We start from the raw sequence: 17,840 nt of genomic DNA, 5'->3' as shown, positions 1-17,840 counted from the left end.
ACAAAATTGGCCGTTTCTCAAAGACCTTGTGTGATGTACAAATTTTGAAGTAATATCTGTGATCAGCATCAAAACATCTAATTAGGACACCAAAAAGTCTGAAGGAAACAAAAACTTTGTTTACCAGTGATATCAAATGTTTGTAAATAAATTGTAATGTGCACATTATGGGGTAGATTTTTAAACCTGCGCGAGCGCGTCCATGTGCAACCCGGCACGCACACATGGACATGCAATTTTATAACATTTGCACGCAGGCATGCGCAAGTTATAAAATTGGGGGTCGGCGCGCGCAAGGGGGTGCACATTTGTTCACCTTGCGCATGACGAGCCTGCCCCTGGCCGGGCTGCCTTCCCCTGTTCCCTCCCAGGCCGCTCTGAAATTGGAGCGGCATCGGAGGAAACTTCCCTACCCCCCACCCCACCTTCCCTTCCCCTACCTCCCCCGCCCTTTCCCCCCTACCTTTTTCTTTTTTTAACTTCTATTTTAAAACTTTCTTCAGCCCTGGGGCTGAAGTAAGTTGCGTGCGCCGGCCGACTGCCGGTGCGCGATCCCCGGCACGGCCGCTGTGTCTGAGGCCTCTGCCCCTGCCCCTGCCCCCACCCCCCGCCCCACCCCCAGACCTCCCCACCCCTGGACCACCCCTTTAGTAAAGCCCAAGGACTTAGTCGCATCCTGGGGCTTTACACACGTCGCAGGGCCTTTTGAAAATAGGCCCGACGCGTGTAGAGCTTTTAAAATCTGGCCCTATAATCCTAAGTTTTTAAGTGGAAGGAGGAATTTTATAAAGTTGGCTGATGATACATGTATTTCACTTATGAAAATACTTGTCTAATCATTCCAAGCACTAGTATACCAAAACCTCCATCAGTTGATCCAGACCTTTACCAAGTCATACATACTCTCCAACAGTTCACCCATACCCTCAACCAGATCTTCCCACCCAAAACTTTTGACAAAATTGAGTCAGATTTAATATCTGTGACTTGATTAGCAGGTGTAAAACCAAGCAAGCATGTTTGATGTATGTACATGAACATGTAGTTCCAAACTTCAGCATGGAATGCCTTCAAAGCACCCCCTTTGAACGTGTATGATTTTCTGTGTAGCAGTGACTGTATGCGCATACTCCCAAGCTTCTCAACATTTACTCACTGCGCACTATCGGGTAGATTTTAAAAAATTGCTCGATCGCGTACTTTTGTTTGCGCACCAGGCGCAAACAAAAGTACGCTGGATTTTATAAGATACGTGCGTAGCCGTGCATATCTTATAAAATCCGGGGTCGGCGCGCGCAAGGGGGTGCACATTTGTGCAACCTGCGCGCGCCGAGCCCAGCGCGCGCTGCCTGTTCCCTGCAAAGCCGCTCCGATTTCGGAGCGGCCTCGTAGGGAACTTTCCTTCGCCCTCCCCCCACCTTCCCCTCCCTTCCCCTACCTAACCCACCCCCCCGGCCCTATCTAAACCCCCCCCCTTATCTTTATCGCACGATTTACGCCTGCGAAAAGCAGACATAAATCTGCGCGCGTCGGCCAGCTGCCCCGTTCGTGTTCCGGTCCCGGGGGCTGGTCCGGAGGCTGCGGCCATGCCCCCAGAACACCCCCGGGCCAAAACTACGCCCACGTCGCTGCCCCCAAAACGCCACGTCACACCCCCGAAATGCCGCGTCGTTCAGCCACGCCCCTGACACGCCCCCTCTCGGCCCTTTTAAAAAACCCCGGGACTTACGCGCGTCCCGGGGCTCTGCGCGCGCCGGCGGCCTATGCAAAATAGGCGCGCCGGCGCGCGAGGGCCCTGCGCGCGTAAATCCTCCCGGATTTACACGCGCAGTGCATTAAAAATCCGCCCCAGAGGCTACTTTGCCCTTATATTCAAATTGTAGGCACTCTGCCCCAGAGTAAATCTTTGAAAAATGACCCCTTAAAAGTATAGACAGAAATTTATAGTTTCTTTTTGTATTCTAAGGTAACATAGGCTTACATCTAAAGTGCCATCATAGTTACAGATACTGATTTAGTATTACAATAGTTTATTTTGTAATTGTTTAGGCTCAATATAAAATCACACAATGCACCTAGAGTAGTAATCATTTTTCCATAGGCAAAAAAAAAGGGGAAAAATAAACCCCTTTGGTATATCTGGCTCAATAACAAAACTAGTGACAAATCTAGATTCTAAGAAAAAATTAGTGAAAAATATGTCTGTTAATTATCAAATGACTGTAAATTATTTTTTTGTGATCATGAATAATGCAGCTTAAAGAACTGGATGCTTCTATTATAGAACAACAAGTGATAACACATTAGGACGTGAAATTAGTAGATTTTTCAAATCTTAAATTTGCCTTGCAGTTGCAGAGTAGCTGCATTTTAATAGACTTCTCTGCCTTTGAATTCACACATAACTTTCACAGGGTGAATCTTCTTATTTTCTGGGCCCTTTCTGACAGTCTCAGAGACTTCTTCTGGCTTATCTCTTTTAATAAGGGGTTTCTTTTCAGGAGCCTTCATTCTCCACATCACAACAGGGTATTGGGGGAGAGTTGGGCTGTGAATTCGGATAACCTTGGTTGAGGAAATATAGGACATCTTCACTGTCTGCACCACAGTATTCATCAGGTTTTTGGCAGCCTGGATTAAAGATGTGACACTATCTAACTATAAAAAGAGAAGAAAAAGAAAATGTAATTATAGGAGACATGTAATGCTAAACAGGAACCAAATATTATGATATAATAATATTCTCTGTAATACAGATTTCTGATTGCTCTTTAGAATTCTAGAGGTCCATATTCAGCCACTGCTCAGTTCTGCCAGCTTTCTGGTTACATATAATCGGCTAACTAGTGCTGTATATTTAACGGCGCAACCACAACATTGAATATACCCAGCTATCTTAAAGTTAGCTCTTTATGAATAATTGGATAACTTTAGGATAGCCCTTTGACCCGACCAGAGTGGACTGGATAAATCAGCTGGCTAACTATGAATTTCAAGTTAGCCAGTTAATTTATCCAACCAACATGACTCCTCCCCAATCTGTCCATTCCTCATCCCTGATTTTTCTGGTTAAAAAGTTAGCCAGCTAAGGCCTGGATTTATCAAAATGCACTAAATATTGCATGCAATAGGAAAAGGGATGTGTTTTATGGTTTAGGTATTAGTGTAGGGGTTAGGGGCCACTTTGACATTCAAAGTGAGATGTACGGTCAGCACAGTGCTCTCTTGTGAAAATTTGAGGACCTTTGGAGTGAAGAAACTCAGCCAAAGATGAGATTTATGCATGTTCTCTCAACCTAGCTTGATGGACTCTGGGTAACATAATACCTAAAACATACACTACACTAATACCTAAACCATAAACACACCCCTTTTCCTCTCACATGCAATATTTAGTGCATTTTGATAAATCCAGGCCTAAGTTTAGATCTGCTATTGAGTGCCTCCTAAGTCACCAATTGACCAGCTAGATAAGTCATTTATCCAGCTATCTAGCAACAGCTGAATATAACCAGGTATTCAGCAGCCGCTAGACAGCCGGATAAGTCCTACTTATCCAGCTATATGCTGTCTGTCGGGCTCCTGGGCAGTTAACTGTAGCCAGATTTTCAGTGGTGCTACTTAGCCATTTTTTAATATCGGGCTCCTAAAATATTTTTGTTATTGCCCTGGAAAAAGAAGCACAGAAATAATAAATAATGCCCTAGAAATTTGCAGGCTAATTCCTCACATTATACAAAACCACTCTCAACATTCCATTGGCCATTATCAAGTTTCAATTCTGTTTTCTTCACACTTTGCTTTAAAAATAAAATATAACCACAGGCCCCAGCTTCCTGAGGCAGCTCAAATGTAGTCCCTACAGCAAGATTTAGAAAATTCTGTGGCAAAGTCTCTTAAATTCTGTGGCAAGTCTGCATATTTGCATAAGGGTTGATTCATTTTGTATATTAAATAAAAAAATATATACTTTTATTTTATATTATACAAACAAAGTAGTTTCCAATCTTGTTTGTTTTTAATTTATTTTGGACTTTTTGGATTTTAGCAGTGTGGGGATTTTTGATTTCAGGTATCATATAGGGAATGCAGAGAATCTGACAGATGAGGAGAAGAAGGGGTTTTGATGATGGGGGATCTGGGATAGGGGTGGAAAGGGAGAGGGAAAAGGAGGGAGGGAGGATCAGGGAAAAGTCAGGAAAGGGATATAGGGACAAATCAGGAAAGAGAAAAAGAGGAAGGGAGGAGCATGGATTGGGAATGAAGAGAGAGAGAGGGAAGAACATGGTTAATAAAGGAAGGAAAATCAAGAACGGGAGGAGAAAAGAGAGGGAAATATTTTTTTTGGGGGGGAGGGAGAGGGAGGGAGATTCTGGGATTGAGGGGGGAGGGATGGGGAGAGAATCTAGAATCTGAGGAATTGTAGAAAGATTCCAGGATTGAAAAATGAGGATCTTGATTGTAGGAAGTATGATATCTCTGTTCCAGCTCCTGTCCTGCTCCCCCCCGCCCCCCTCATCCTCTCATCCTCACATCTATATTTCTTGTTCATTTTTTCTCTCATTCGCATCCCTGGTGCCCTCTCTCACCTACCAATCCTTGGTGCCTTCTCAAATACACAATTGCTACTGGTTCTAATCCTTCACTTTTTCTCTCTTTCCCTCTCACAAACATATAGACACATACACACTCAATTGACCCCCCTCTCACTTTCTCCACAGATGATCTCATCTCAATTCCCCAGCCAATATTTTCCTCTTCCCTCAACTGATCTCTATTTATTTTTACTTATTTATTTAGCATCTCTTATAGACCACTATCTCCACATTGTGATTGATGTGAATTACAAAATATTAACACATTAAAATCAACATACAAACAAATATACATCACATTTTTCAGTTATCAAATTCTTCTTTAAAGTAAAAAGCCTTTATTCTACTCTAATCCCCAAATCCAGCTCCAGACAATTCCCTCACATGCTCACCCAACTCATTCCCTTTGAGGACTAATCATTCCGCAGCCAAGGTCACATCTTGTAGTCCTTGTTATGCCAATGGAATTGTGGGAAATCAGAGGTCATTATAATAACCCCTATAGTGGGATTATGATAATGACTTCTAATTTTTCACAATTCCATGGGACTCATTAAAGTTCATTAAATTTGAAAAGTTGCCCAGGGTAAGCTTTTAAATAATGGTATACCATTGTACACTGCAGACTTTTCTAATCTATAGTATGCTATTGAGCATTGTGCCCCAGAGTACTTAGGGCCACTATGTAGTGCAATTTGGAAGCTGTTGCTGGAGCCAGCAGAAAGTAAGCCTACCTCCTCCTTCTGGCAGGGTAGCAAGAAGGGTGTTTTGGTATTTTGATGTCCTTAAGAGGCATGGGATGGAATTTAGGGGGAGGGGAATGGGAATCATTTTATCACTTTGGAAATGTCTGGGGGAGGATCAGGGGCAGGGGAAGGCTGAGAGGGAGGGAAGGAATGGGGTTTCGGGTATTTAGGCATTATGGTGCAGGTTGATGGTGACAAAAAGGCCAGTATGCATGGGTAAGTGAAATTACCAGTTTTACTAATTACTTCTTCATTTCACCCAGTCCTTTGCCAGGTCATCGAGACCCTCATGGTTCTCAGCCTGAACTCCCCCAGTTCAATCACTCCTCGCATCCAGCCAATAGTACACAATAAACATGTTTAATATCACTTATGCAAGTTAATTAGCAAGTGTAAAATTATGCGAGTAAGTTGGCAAATCTACATACATAAGTGTATTTTAAAATAGAAACTTGTGAGTATAAACGTTGGTCCAGCCTCAGAATACCCCTAGACTGCCTCCTTTATACATATATATGCATGCAAAAGCAGAAATATGCCCATAAATTTGAGGTTTATGAAATAGCATGTATGTGAGTACATGCTACTTATATGCATATGTGATAATTTTTACATGCCTTAGGGGGTCATGTTCTAAAGGGATCGCATGTGATCATGACAGCATTCAACATAAATAAATTGGGGAAAAGAGCATGCTAGCTCATTCCCCCACCTCCCCATTCAGAAAGGTGTATTAAAATTTGAAGTATAAGATTTCTTCTGCCTGGTGAGGTAGAACAAATGGGTTAGCACACCAGACTGGCATTTGATTTAACACAGGTTTTCAACTGTGTTATACTCAGGGGCTGATTGTCAGCACAGGGAAGAGTGGCATAAGTAGCTAGCTATTAATTTTTTTTTATTTTATTAATTTATTTATTTAACATATGTATTACCAACCCTTCTACAGTTCAAGGCTATCTTATGCTAAATTTTAGTCACAACCTTGTTTGCAGTTGAAATCACTTGTCCAAAATCTAGCCAGGTAGATTCTGCAATGCCTAGCTTACTTTATTCCCCTGACGTAACCCTGCTTCTGGAACCATGCAGAATTTGAGTGGCTAGATTGGTGTACCTAGTGAAACTAAGCAGTTCAATTTAACTGGTCAGCACAGATACATTTTCAAAGGAGGTTGTTTCACCACCTAATGCAGTTGTTTGAAAATCTACTCCATGGTGGTTAATGCAATCATTATTATTAATGTTAGGTCATAATAGTGAATTGGCCCCTTTGATTTTCATTACCCTCCTTTGTACTGGGAGGTGGAATTGCCTGACAATATGTCAGTTCTCATACAGTTTTATTGCCCAAACAAAAATGATTTTGACATGTAAGAGTACAAATGAGCATTATAAAGATTATATATTGCTTAGTTTTCTTTCACATTTAACTACTCTGTAGTATAAGGAAGACCAATAAAAAAACATTTGTATTTACTTGTTCTGATTTAAGCAAGCTATTTGCCTGTCACTGAAATGCAGAACATTTACAGTACATAGACTGCACAAATGTGAGTTGCAAAAGATGAAAGGAATACAGTTTAAAATAAACTGCAATTAGCTTATGAAGCTCATATGTAGCAGTATACAAAACAATATAGGCTGTAAAATCATTTCTGCATAATAATAGAGAAGTCAGTTTAGCAAAAGCACACTTGACACTTTTTTTTTCAACATCTTCATTTTATGATTGTCTAGGAAAAAATATAAGCATGATGATGTATCGATAAATTTCTAAATGCAAAGATTCCCTTATAAGTTAATCATTTAGAAGCATCTCAGTTTTAAAAAAATAATCACATCAGCACAACATTCATAATTTACATTTTATGTGTTATAATTCACCTAGTATTGTTTTCCAATATAGGTGAATGCTAAATATTTTAATTAATAAATAATATGATCGTTTTTGTACATGGGGAGAACAATAATCAAAGGGATTTGTCTGGGTAACACCCCATGGGTAAAATTTTCTCTTCCCTCATGTTTTATTAATTAAAATATTGTTCTACCCATTTAATCCACCAATTCAGCTATGGATAAAATGGGCAGAGTTAGGGCAAGAAAAGAAGGTGCAGGCATGGATTTAATTTGGAATTCCCTGCATACTTTCAGGCAATCCCCCAGTCACACTAAAGATTCTAGCTAATGTGTGCCCTAGCATTTTCCCCGTAAGACCTCAAAACGTACAAAAAATTGTGGGCCTATCAGCTTGAGAAACCGCCCTATCATTGCCCTGCTCCTTTGGATTTGCAAAATATTTATTTTATTATTTATTTAAAGGCTTTTATATACCGACTTTCTTGATACAAATCAAATCAACTCGGTTTACATCGAACAAGTAGAAACTATAACCAAGCAAAAAATAGAGACAGTTTGAAGGAGTATAAAGTTACATTATAACAAGGATGTGTTAACTTGGAGTAGGAAATGAGAAGGGGTACGAAGAAAGAGTATAATATACATTGGAGTATATGAGGGAGGCAAGGAGCAGTCCTCAAGGTAATTTGTAAACGTCCTCATAATAATTTATATACATGATATAATATTATATATATTATATATATATATATATAATATATACATGATATAATACAAAATATATATTGAATCCCAGCTTCCTCCTTAAGATGGTATAATTATATGGATGTGATAGAGTAGATTAAGCAGCATGGAATCTTAACAGTGGCAGCTTGCACCGCCGTGCTCTCTCCCCCCTCCCCCTTTACCTTACCACCATCCATTAAACACACATACTCCAGTATTGGTGAAAATAGGCCGCAGCTTTTATTAATTATTAATATAAAACCAAAATTTCGGTACCCGAGTATTAGTGCGTTCGTCAAATATTACCATACCGGGCTTCGTACCGGCGTCCGCCATTTTAGCCAGTCCGCCATACGCTCTGACCGGCCCCCCGCCATGTCCAAGCCATGGGGCCATCGCCCGGGCAGCCCACGCCCACCTCTACGCACTTTCTTTCACCTGTGACCACGGTTTGTCCACCGTGTCCTCCGGGCCCCTCCTGGCCCCCCCCTAACTCGGGTACCCCCGCCAACCCTGATTACTGCGACAATTGTACATTTGGCAATTCTCTTGCTAACATTATCTTCTGACTATCTCCTTCTTAATGTCCCTCGTCCCCCCTCTCTTGCTCTTAGTTGGGTGGGTGGGTGGAAACGCGAGCGCCGGCCAGCGAAAAAGGGCCTGGTCCGGCGCTCGCCCTGCCTTTAAGTCCCGAGGTCTCGCGAGATCTCGGGCCCGAATTCGCGCCCGAAGTCCCGCGAGACCCCGGGCCAGGATTCGCGCGCATGCGCCCGCCCACCCGATGACGTCACCGCGCCGCAGCGCGATGACGTCATCGCCCTCGATGCGCCGGCCCGCGAGGCCTCCGGCCGGCTCCGGCGCTCCCTCCCTCGCAGCGTTGCTTCCAGCCCGCCCCCTCCACCCGGCCGCCGAGGTAGGACGACTCCGCGGGTGGGGGGGGGTAGTGGGGGGGGGCAGTCGCTCTGCCGGCAAGCGCCCTGTTAAGGGGGCCCTCCCCGCAGGCGCTTGTCGGTCCTTTATAACAGTGGCAGCTTGCACCGCCGTGCTCTCTCCCCCCTCCCCCTTTACCTTACCACCATCCATTAAACACACATACTCCAGTATTGGTGAAAATAGGCCGCAGCTTTTATTAATTATTAATATAAAACCAAAATTTCGGTACCCGAGTATTAGTGCGTTCGTCAAATATTACCATACCGGGCTTCGTACCGGCGTCCGCCATTTTAGCCAGTCCGCCATACGCTCTGACCGGCCCCCCGCCATGTCCAAGCCATGGGGCCATCGCCCGGGCAGCCCACGCCCACCTCTACGCACTTTCTTTCACCTGTGACCACGGTTTGTCCACCGTGTCCTCCGGGCCCCTCCTGGCCCCCCCCTAACTCGGGCCCCCCAAAAACCCCATGGGTCCCCCCAATTCCCCTACTGCGGCCCAACCTCATTCAGCGCATGCTCCAGCGCCTCTTGTATCGCATTGTTGAACAGGTCATACCCGACATCCGATAGGTGTATCAGGTCCGGTCTATACAGACCTATGCATGGCTCGTCTGCCCAGTCGTGCCGAATCGTTGCCATGCCCACCTTCGGGGCCCAGACTTCAATCTGCCTGTTCACCTTCTTGCGCCCTCTGCACCATAGCTTGTCGCCCTGCCATTTCAGCCTGGGTATGATCTCCGACCATACTATGGTTGTTCCCTGGGCCATCTCCCTTATTGCTTCCAAATCCCTTTTTATACCATCAATCAACTGTTTTGCTATAAGTTCCCCCAAGTCGTTGCCTCCCAAATGAATAACTATGACATCCGGCTTTTGCCTCGCGCGTAAGCTGCTCCGTAATTCCGGGATCAATCGACCCCATTTCATGCCTCGGATTCCCATCCAGGTTACACCAACTCCCCGCGGTGCTAATCCCAGGTGCGTGCCGTATGGTCTCTCCCGAGCCCGCCGAGCCGCCCAGTGCACGAACGAGTGTCCTACCAACCATACTACCTTCCTCCGGGAGAATGGACCTGCGGGCGAGATATGAATTCTTTCGTTACTGACCATTCTCAACCCCTCCCTGTCTCACGTACCTATTCGCTGCTGCTGATCTCCACCTGCCTATCCTTCGGATCACCTCCATGGGCAGGCCCGCCTGCGCCGCACTAGTGGCGGCCCCAATTCTAAAGGAATGCGTACTGAATTCCTCCGGGTTCAAACCCACGCTTTCCACTACCCTCCGCAGTACTGCCGCAAACTGAAATTTGGTTAACGGCACCCCATCCTTATGGCTTAATAGGTGGGCGCCCCCCCGTGGTCTGATTTGCAAGTAATTTTCCATGTTTTGTGCCGGGCAGGTCACCTGTGATGGCACCCTTGCTAGCCTTATGTCCACCCCCTTTGCCCTCTGATCCGTTTTAGATTTATGCACCCTTATGGTAATGCCCTGTTCCTGGACTGCGACGTTGGCATAAAGTATACCATCGTTTCCTTCATCCGTTTTGGATGCCGCCACCAATTCACTGACCCGTAAGGCTGCAAAGAAAGCCGTGCAGAAAGCGGCTCTAAACAAAATCACTTCGAATCCCTCCGACGCTACCTGAGCTACCGCGTGCCATAGGCTCACCAATATCTCATGGGTTATTGGCCGCCTCTTGTCCCCCTTCCATACAGTGCTTCTGGCCCAGCCGGCTAACAGCTTCTTAACCATGAAGTTATCCATGGGGTCACCTAAGCCCTGCGCTTTTGCAAAGAATGCAAAGCCTGCCAGTTGATTCACTGTCGATCCTCTGGACATCCCTTCCTCCTTTGCCCATGCCACGAACCTCTCTATGAGCCTGCCCTCTATACGCCCCCCTTGCCATCCCTGCCCTTGCAAGAATGTTTGTACACTAGAAAACCCTTTGCAGTATGCCTTCCAAGTTGCTGGGGCCACCGATGACCTCAGCAACCCCCATTCCGTATCATTCCAATCTGCCATAATTGTTTTGGTATTGGAACTCCTTCCGCTTCCGCCTCCGGCACCTGTTGACGAAAGAGATCCCACTTAGCCCTAGATAAAGCATCTGCCACCTGATTATGGATGCCCGGTACATGTTTAGCCCTGATTGTCATGTTCGTTCGCAAGCCCTGTAGGACCACTTCCCTCAACAACGCGGCCACCTTAGAGCAACGGGCCGCCTGCCTGTTAATCACGGTCACCACGGCCATGTTATCCGACCAGAAAATGATCTTTTTGTTGGACAGCCTATGTGCCCAGATCATAATGGCCACCAGGATCGGGAATAACTCTAAGAATGTTATGTTTTTTACTAGCCCGCTCTGCCTCCACTCCTCTGGCCACGGTGCTGCACACCATGCGCCCTGGCAGTATGCCCCAAAGCCCCATCCGCCCGATGCATCCGTGTGTATATCTAGGTCCAGGCTTGACCTCGCCTCCTCCTGCCACATGGATACCCCGTTAAAATTGTCCAGGAATTCCAGCCACATAGCCACTTCCTTTCGAATTGGGCTCGTGATTCTGATACGGTGTTGCGGCCGCCTGACCCCTTTCATTGCATCCGCCAGCCGCCTCAGAAAGGCCCTACCCATCGGGATGACCCGGCATGCGAAGTTCAAACTCCCGATTAAGGATTGTAAGCCGACCAAAGTCGTCTTCTTGCTGGCCAGTGCCTGTCTGAGCCTAGCCCGCAATTTGTTTAACTTCTCGAGCGGCAGCCGCGACGTCATAGCCTGCGTGTCTAGTTCGATCCCTAAGAATGATAGGGTCGTAGCTGGGCCCTCAGTTTTTTCCCCTGCTAGCGGGACTCCGAAATCAGCCGCCATCGCCTGGAATGCTGCCAGTGTTTTTTGGCATGTGTCCGTGCCAGCCGGGCCCACGAATAGAAAATCGTCCAGATAATGTGCCACATTACCGGTCCCTGCCCTTTTTTGTAAGACCCATTGCAAAAAACTACTAAACATTTCAAAGTAAGCGCAGGAGACCGAACACCCCATAGGCATGCACTTGTCAAAAAAGTACGAACCCCGAAATTGGAAACCTAATATGGGAAAATTGTCAGGGTGTACGGGGAGCAGCCGAAAGGCCGACTTAATATCCGCCTTAGCCATTAGGGCCCCTCCCCCGCAGCGCCTGACCAACGCCACGGCCTCGTCGAATGACGTGTATTGAACGGTGCACGCCTCCGCTGGGAGGCCATCGTTCACCGAGGACCCCGTCGGGAAGGAGAGGTTTTGTATCAACCGAAACTCCCCCGGTTCCTTCTTGGGCACTACTGCCAACGGTGACAACATCATCTCCGCGAACGGGGGGTCCGCAAATGGTCCCGCCATCCTGCCCAATTCGATCTCCGATTTCGGAGCGGCCTCAGAGGGAACAGGGAAAGCCATCGGGGCTCCCCTAGGGATCGGCACGCGCAAGGTGTACAAGTGTGCACCCCCTTGCATGTGCCGACCCCGGATTTTATAACATGCATGCGGCTGTGCACGCATGTTATAAAATCGGGCGTAGATTTGTGCACGCAGGGTTGCGTGCACAAATCTACGCCCGCGCATAGGTATTAAAATCCGGCCCATAACCAATTAACATTCATGATTTTGATGCAACTACAACATCGCTCTCTGCTTTGACAGCACAGAGGAAAAAGTCAGGGCCCTGACTTTTATGGTCTGGGGTACTGATATGCAGTCATTAAGGAAAAAGTGCAGGACTACATCTCCTGCAAAGTCCAAAAGCATAGCACATTCAAGCAGTATTGACTGAATTATCAAGAAGGATTCTCACCCTGTAAAAATGTTGATAGCAGTAATTTTGATATGGATTTCACAGTGGTTGGTTTTGATTGTCAATACTGCTACCCTAATATAAGGTTTGGAAGTAATCTGCATGGAGCTACAGTTACTACACTTAACAGAAACATGGAGTAACTTGCACAGAGCGGCCGTTACTTCAATAATAAACTTGCTGGATAGACTGGATGGACCATTTAGTCTTTGTCTGCTACTATGTTACTATATGTAATGCAAAAAGAGAAGAAACCTGGCCATTTATGACAAATTATGTTGAGGCCTAGCATATAAGAATTTTATCCATTGTGGAAAAGAACCTTGTAATTCATATGCTTCAAATAGCCAAAACATATAAGACCACTGGACTTTATCAAAGCCTTTTTCAGCATCCATACTGATGACCGTATCCTATTCATTTTCTTTCTGGGGAGACCATAAAGCCAGTATGAGCCTGCGGACATTAACAACCCCAAACTGAAATTGCACAAAGCCAGCTTGATCTGAACTCACTAATGTGTGAATTATGGTATTTAAACACCTTGCCAATGTGGTAGCCACAAATTTATCAGTAATGACAAAACAGAATGGTTGAATGCATCCCTACATCTTTACATTCTCCAAAGAAATTTGAGATCTGTGAACAAAGGCCTTTTAGCTAATCCCTCGTTATGAACTGCACATTTGAGTGAGGTGAGAGAGAAAGCTATTTCAATCGCTGGACCCAAACTATGGAACTCTCTACCCTCAGAATTAAGGTTGTAAAGAGACTTTCTGATTTTTAAGAAAAACTTGAAAACATTGCTTTTTAAACAGGCTTTTGAAAGATCTGATTAAATAGGAAACCATTGGAGAGAGAACATTATTAAGGAGTATGATGCTAATCGAATACTGATGATAGAGACTCTATTTCCTTTTCTCTGTTTCTCTGTTATTTTATGATTTTGTATAATATATTTTATTCTAATTATTAGCTTTGTTTTATTTCTATCCCTTTTAATGTATTTATAATTTATTTTATTGTAAATTTTTGATTTTATTATTTTACAATAATATTCTTTGTAAACCGTTATGATTGTTCACAGAATGACCATATATAAATTCAATAAATAAATAATGTCTGCATTGAGCAAAGTTATAGATAGATAGGATTCAGGGTAAGCAAAGTCCTTCCTCTTCACTGTAATCAGCACTTGATTATCATCAAAGATGAAAGTACCCCTGCTCAATAAAGAAATATAATTATGTAATAAGGGTTCATCAACTAACCATGCAAGATTTTATAGAACTCAACCCATCAATACCAGTGGTCTTATACAATTCCAGCATCTGAATAGCAAGATTAATTTCTGGAAGCCCTATAGGAGAATACAATATCAACTTTTGCTCATCCATTATCTGTGCTGAGTGAATACCCTTAAAAAATTCTCATGAAGCTGTTCATCAGGCTCAAAAGATGAGTAAAATGTAGCATAATAGTTAAAAAATATAGCTATGTTATCATTGATACCAGTCTTTATAGCACCATGTCAGTCTTATAAAGCTATGATATTTTGTCTGTTGTGGGCGTGAATCCTTGGATCAAGGTGTAGTTGCAGGATGGATTCCCGCAGGTCCCCACCATCAGCAGGTATAGTTGGATGAGGCAGAGGCCTAGTTGGAGCTTCACCTATACCAGCCCACATTCTCCTCGGGTTGAGCCTTTGAGTGCTGGGGCCAGCAGGTCTTAGGTGGGCCTCTGCTGAAGATCAAAAGATCCGTCGAAGAGGCTGGGATATACAAGCAAAATCAGAGGCAGGCTCTGGTCAATGGCAGGTGGCTTTCATGGATGCTCAGAAAGCAAGCAGAGGTGAGAGACAGGCGGTATTCAAAATGGTCAAGTGGTCAGTCAATGGTCAATGGCAGGCAGCGTTCAGGGAAATCTAGAAGTCAGTCCAGGTCAATACTGGTTATTAGGGATGTGAATCGATTTTTGACGATTTAAAATATCGTCCGATATATTTTAAATCGTCAAAAATCGTTAGAGCTGCGATACATTAACAATTCCCCCGATTTATCGTTAAAAAATCGTAAATCGGGGGAAGGGGTAGGGGAAGGGGGAGGGCGGGAAAACCGGCACACTAAAACAACCCTAAAACCCACCCCGACCCTTTAAAATAAATCCCCCACCCTCCCGAACCCCCCCAAAATGCCTTAAATTACCTGGGGTCCAGTGGGGGGGAGGGGAAGGGGGAGGGCGGGAAAACCGGCACACTAAAACAACCCTAAAACCCACCCCGACCCTTTAAAATAAATCCCCCACCCTCCCGAACCCCCCCAAAATGCCTTAAATTACCTGGGGTCCAGAGGAAGGGTCCCGGTGTGATCTTTTACTCTCGGACCTCCGTGCGTTGTAGAAATGGCGCCGGCGCTACCTTTGACCTGTCATATGACAGGTCAAAGATAGCGCCGGCGCCATTTTGTTTTTTTGTCCCCCGACGTCAGGAGCGTAGGAGATCGCTCCCGGACCCCCGCTGGACCCCCAGGGACGTTTGGCCAGCTTGGGGGGGCCTCCTGACCCCCACAAGACTTGCCAAAAGTCCAGCGGGGGTCCGGGAGCGATCTCCTACCGCGAATCATTTTTCCGTACGGAAAAACGATTCGCGGTAGGAGATCGCTCCCGGACCCCCGCTGGACTTTTGGCAAGTCTTGTGGGGGTCAGGAGGCCCCCCCAAGCTGGCCAAACGTCCCTGGGGGTCCAGCGGGGGTCCGGGAGCGATCTCCTACGCTCCTGACGTCGGGGGACAAAAAAACAAAATGGCACCGGCGCTACCTTTGACCTGTCATATGACAGGTCAAAGGTAGCGCCGGCGCCATTTCTACAACGCACGGAGGTCCGAGAGTAAAAGATCACACCGGGACCCTTCCTCTGGACCCCAGGTAATTTAAGGCATTTTGGGGGGGTTCGGGAGGGTGGGGGATTTATTTTAAAGGGTCGGGGTGGGTTTTAGGGTTGTTTTAGTGTGCCGGTTTTCCCGCCCTCCCCCTTCCCCTCCCCCCCACTGGACCCCAGGTAATTTAAGGCATTTTGGGGGGGTTCGGGAGGGTGGGGGATTTATTTTAAAGGGTCGGGGTGGGTTTTAGGGATGTTTTAGTGTGCCGGTTTTCGATTTACATGATTTACACGATATTTAAAAAACCCAAACTGCGGTGATCCGATTCCCTCCCCCTCCCAGCCGAAATCGATCGTTAAGATGATCGATCACACGATTCACATCTCTACTGGTTATCAGTCCAAGGGAAAGGTGGGATGGAGAGAGAGGGCAGGAAGACGAGGAGCAACACAGGTGGCAAGGCACACTGAAGAACTGAAGACTGACTATGAGAACTGACGAATGAGATGAGGACAACAAGAACTGAAGAACAAAGATGCTGGACTTGAAGACAGGAATAAGGACCATGAACTGAAGAAAGGACACGGGAACTAGAGAATGCAGGTAGGGAATGCTAAGGCAGCTTAGAAGGACTGTAGGAGACCTGTTGTTGAAGCAAGGAAGGGGGTATTCCAGAAGGCCTTTTATAGGCCTTTCAGAAGGAGGTCATCATAGGGCGCATCTAGCCTTTTCATGCCATGGGCACTTTAAAAGAGGGGGTATTAAGTGTATGCGCACCTTTGGAAAGCCCTGAGGAGTGTCAGTCATCCTTGTTGTGATGAGTATCAGCAGCATCCTGCCACATTGAGCCATGCTGTCCTGACATGCTAGGGAAAGGAGAAGCTTGACAGCATCAGAGCACGGCTGATGGAGCCTGGCCTAGTGGGTAACTGCAATAGTTCACAGGAGGAGCCTGCGGACTGCCAATTGCAATTTTGTCTAGCCCTGATGTACTTTATGAGTGTAGCCCAAAATTTTCTAGCCTTGTTACCAAAGTGAAGCAATCAACTTCTAAAAGGTTTGAATCGATCTTAGAGCTAAGTACCATTTGTAAGCTGATAATCAGAGGCATAGCCAGGCCTGGAGACATATGTATTAATGATGGAATGTAGCTTATTTGATTTCTGAATTTCTTTCTTTGGTTGGAAATTTGGATTTCTCTTCTGGAATTGAGAATTTGATGTTTAATGATTGGAAACTTGAGGCCATACTTTTGAACAGTTGAAGGGTCAATTTGATTGAACTAGCAAGCATTTTTATGCCTATTTACAAGTTGGTTGTACCTGCCTTGTTACTAGGGGTTTTAACACTGTTCCTCGTGTAGTTTGTGGCATGCGCAGAAGTTGGATCCATTCCTTTGTCTGTTTTTAAGTTTCGTTTTCACATTCCGGTATTTTCTTCACATTCTCGTACCTTCTAGCAACTTCCATTATATTGCTATCCATACAGGTACTACTTCTTTTTTTGAAACAAGCATATCACATTTTTTGAGACCTGTTTTGCTGAAGGAAGAAATAAATTTGGTAGGTTAATTTAGTAATACATTGTCCTCTTGGTACAAAATGAGATTGCTTAAATACAAACCTAAAGTGATGAATAAAGTGAGAAATGTTTAGAATCACAAGTTACCTTCTAATATTATAAATGAGAAAATGAAGAAATATTTTGGAGGATCTTGTTAAAGTTTCTATAGAAATTAAGCTCTAGAAAGTGCAAATTTCATACCACTCATATGTATATAGTGGTTAGGGATGTGAATCGGGCTTCGGACGATTGAAAATATCGTACGATATTTTCAAAATCGTCAGAAATCGGGGGTTCCCCCAAAACGATAGGAAAACCCCACGATATTGTTCGTGGGGGTTCTCTTATCGTTTTGGGGGAAGGCGGGAAAAACGGCACACAAAAATAACCCCTAAACCCACTCCGACCCTTTAAAACTAATCCCTTAGCTTTCCCCACCTTCCCGACCCCCCCAAAAAACTTTTACAGGTACCTGGTGGTCCAGTGGGGGTCCTGGGAGTGATCTCCTTTTCCCGGGACATTGGCTGCCACTAATCAAAAATGCACCGATGGCCCTTTGCCCTTACCATGTGACAGGGTATCCGTGCCATTGGCTGGCCCCTGTCACTTGGTAGGAGCACTGGATGGCCCGGCACCATTTTTAAAGATGGCGCCGGCCATCCAGTGCTCCCTCTATGTGACAGGGGCCGGCCAATGGCACGGATACCCTGTCACAT

At 45.3% G+C, this 17,840-nt stretch overlaps 1 protein-coding gene across 4 annotated transcripts in view; it reads right to left on the bottom strand.

The window, feature by feature from the left end:
* Positions 1-1,727: 1,727 nt before the first annotated feature.
* The window catches only part of CTNNA3 (catenin alpha 3), a 2,257,234-nt gene continuing 2,241,121 nt past the window's right edge, over positions 1,728-17,840 (bottom strand). For all 4 annotated transcript variants that reach the window (XM_029609715.1, XM_029609716.1, XM_029609718.1 and 1 more), the window contains one exon: positions 1,728-2,658. In XM_029609715.1, the coding sequence (XP_029465575.1) occupies positions 2,371-2,658 (288 nt within the window). In that variant the 3' untranslated portion in view covers positions 1,728-2,370. The remainder of the gene's footprint in view (positions 2,659-17,840) is intronic.

Source organism: Rhinatrema bivittatum, chromosome 7, assembly GCF_901001135.1.
Source record: "Rhinatrema bivittatum chromosome 7, aRhiBiv1.1, whole genome shotgun sequence".
NCBI lineage: Eukaryota > Metazoa > Chordata > Amphibia > Gymnophiona > Rhinatrematidae > Rhinatrema > Rhinatrema bivittatum.
This window is presented reverse-complemented; position numbering and strand designations above follow the sequence as displayed.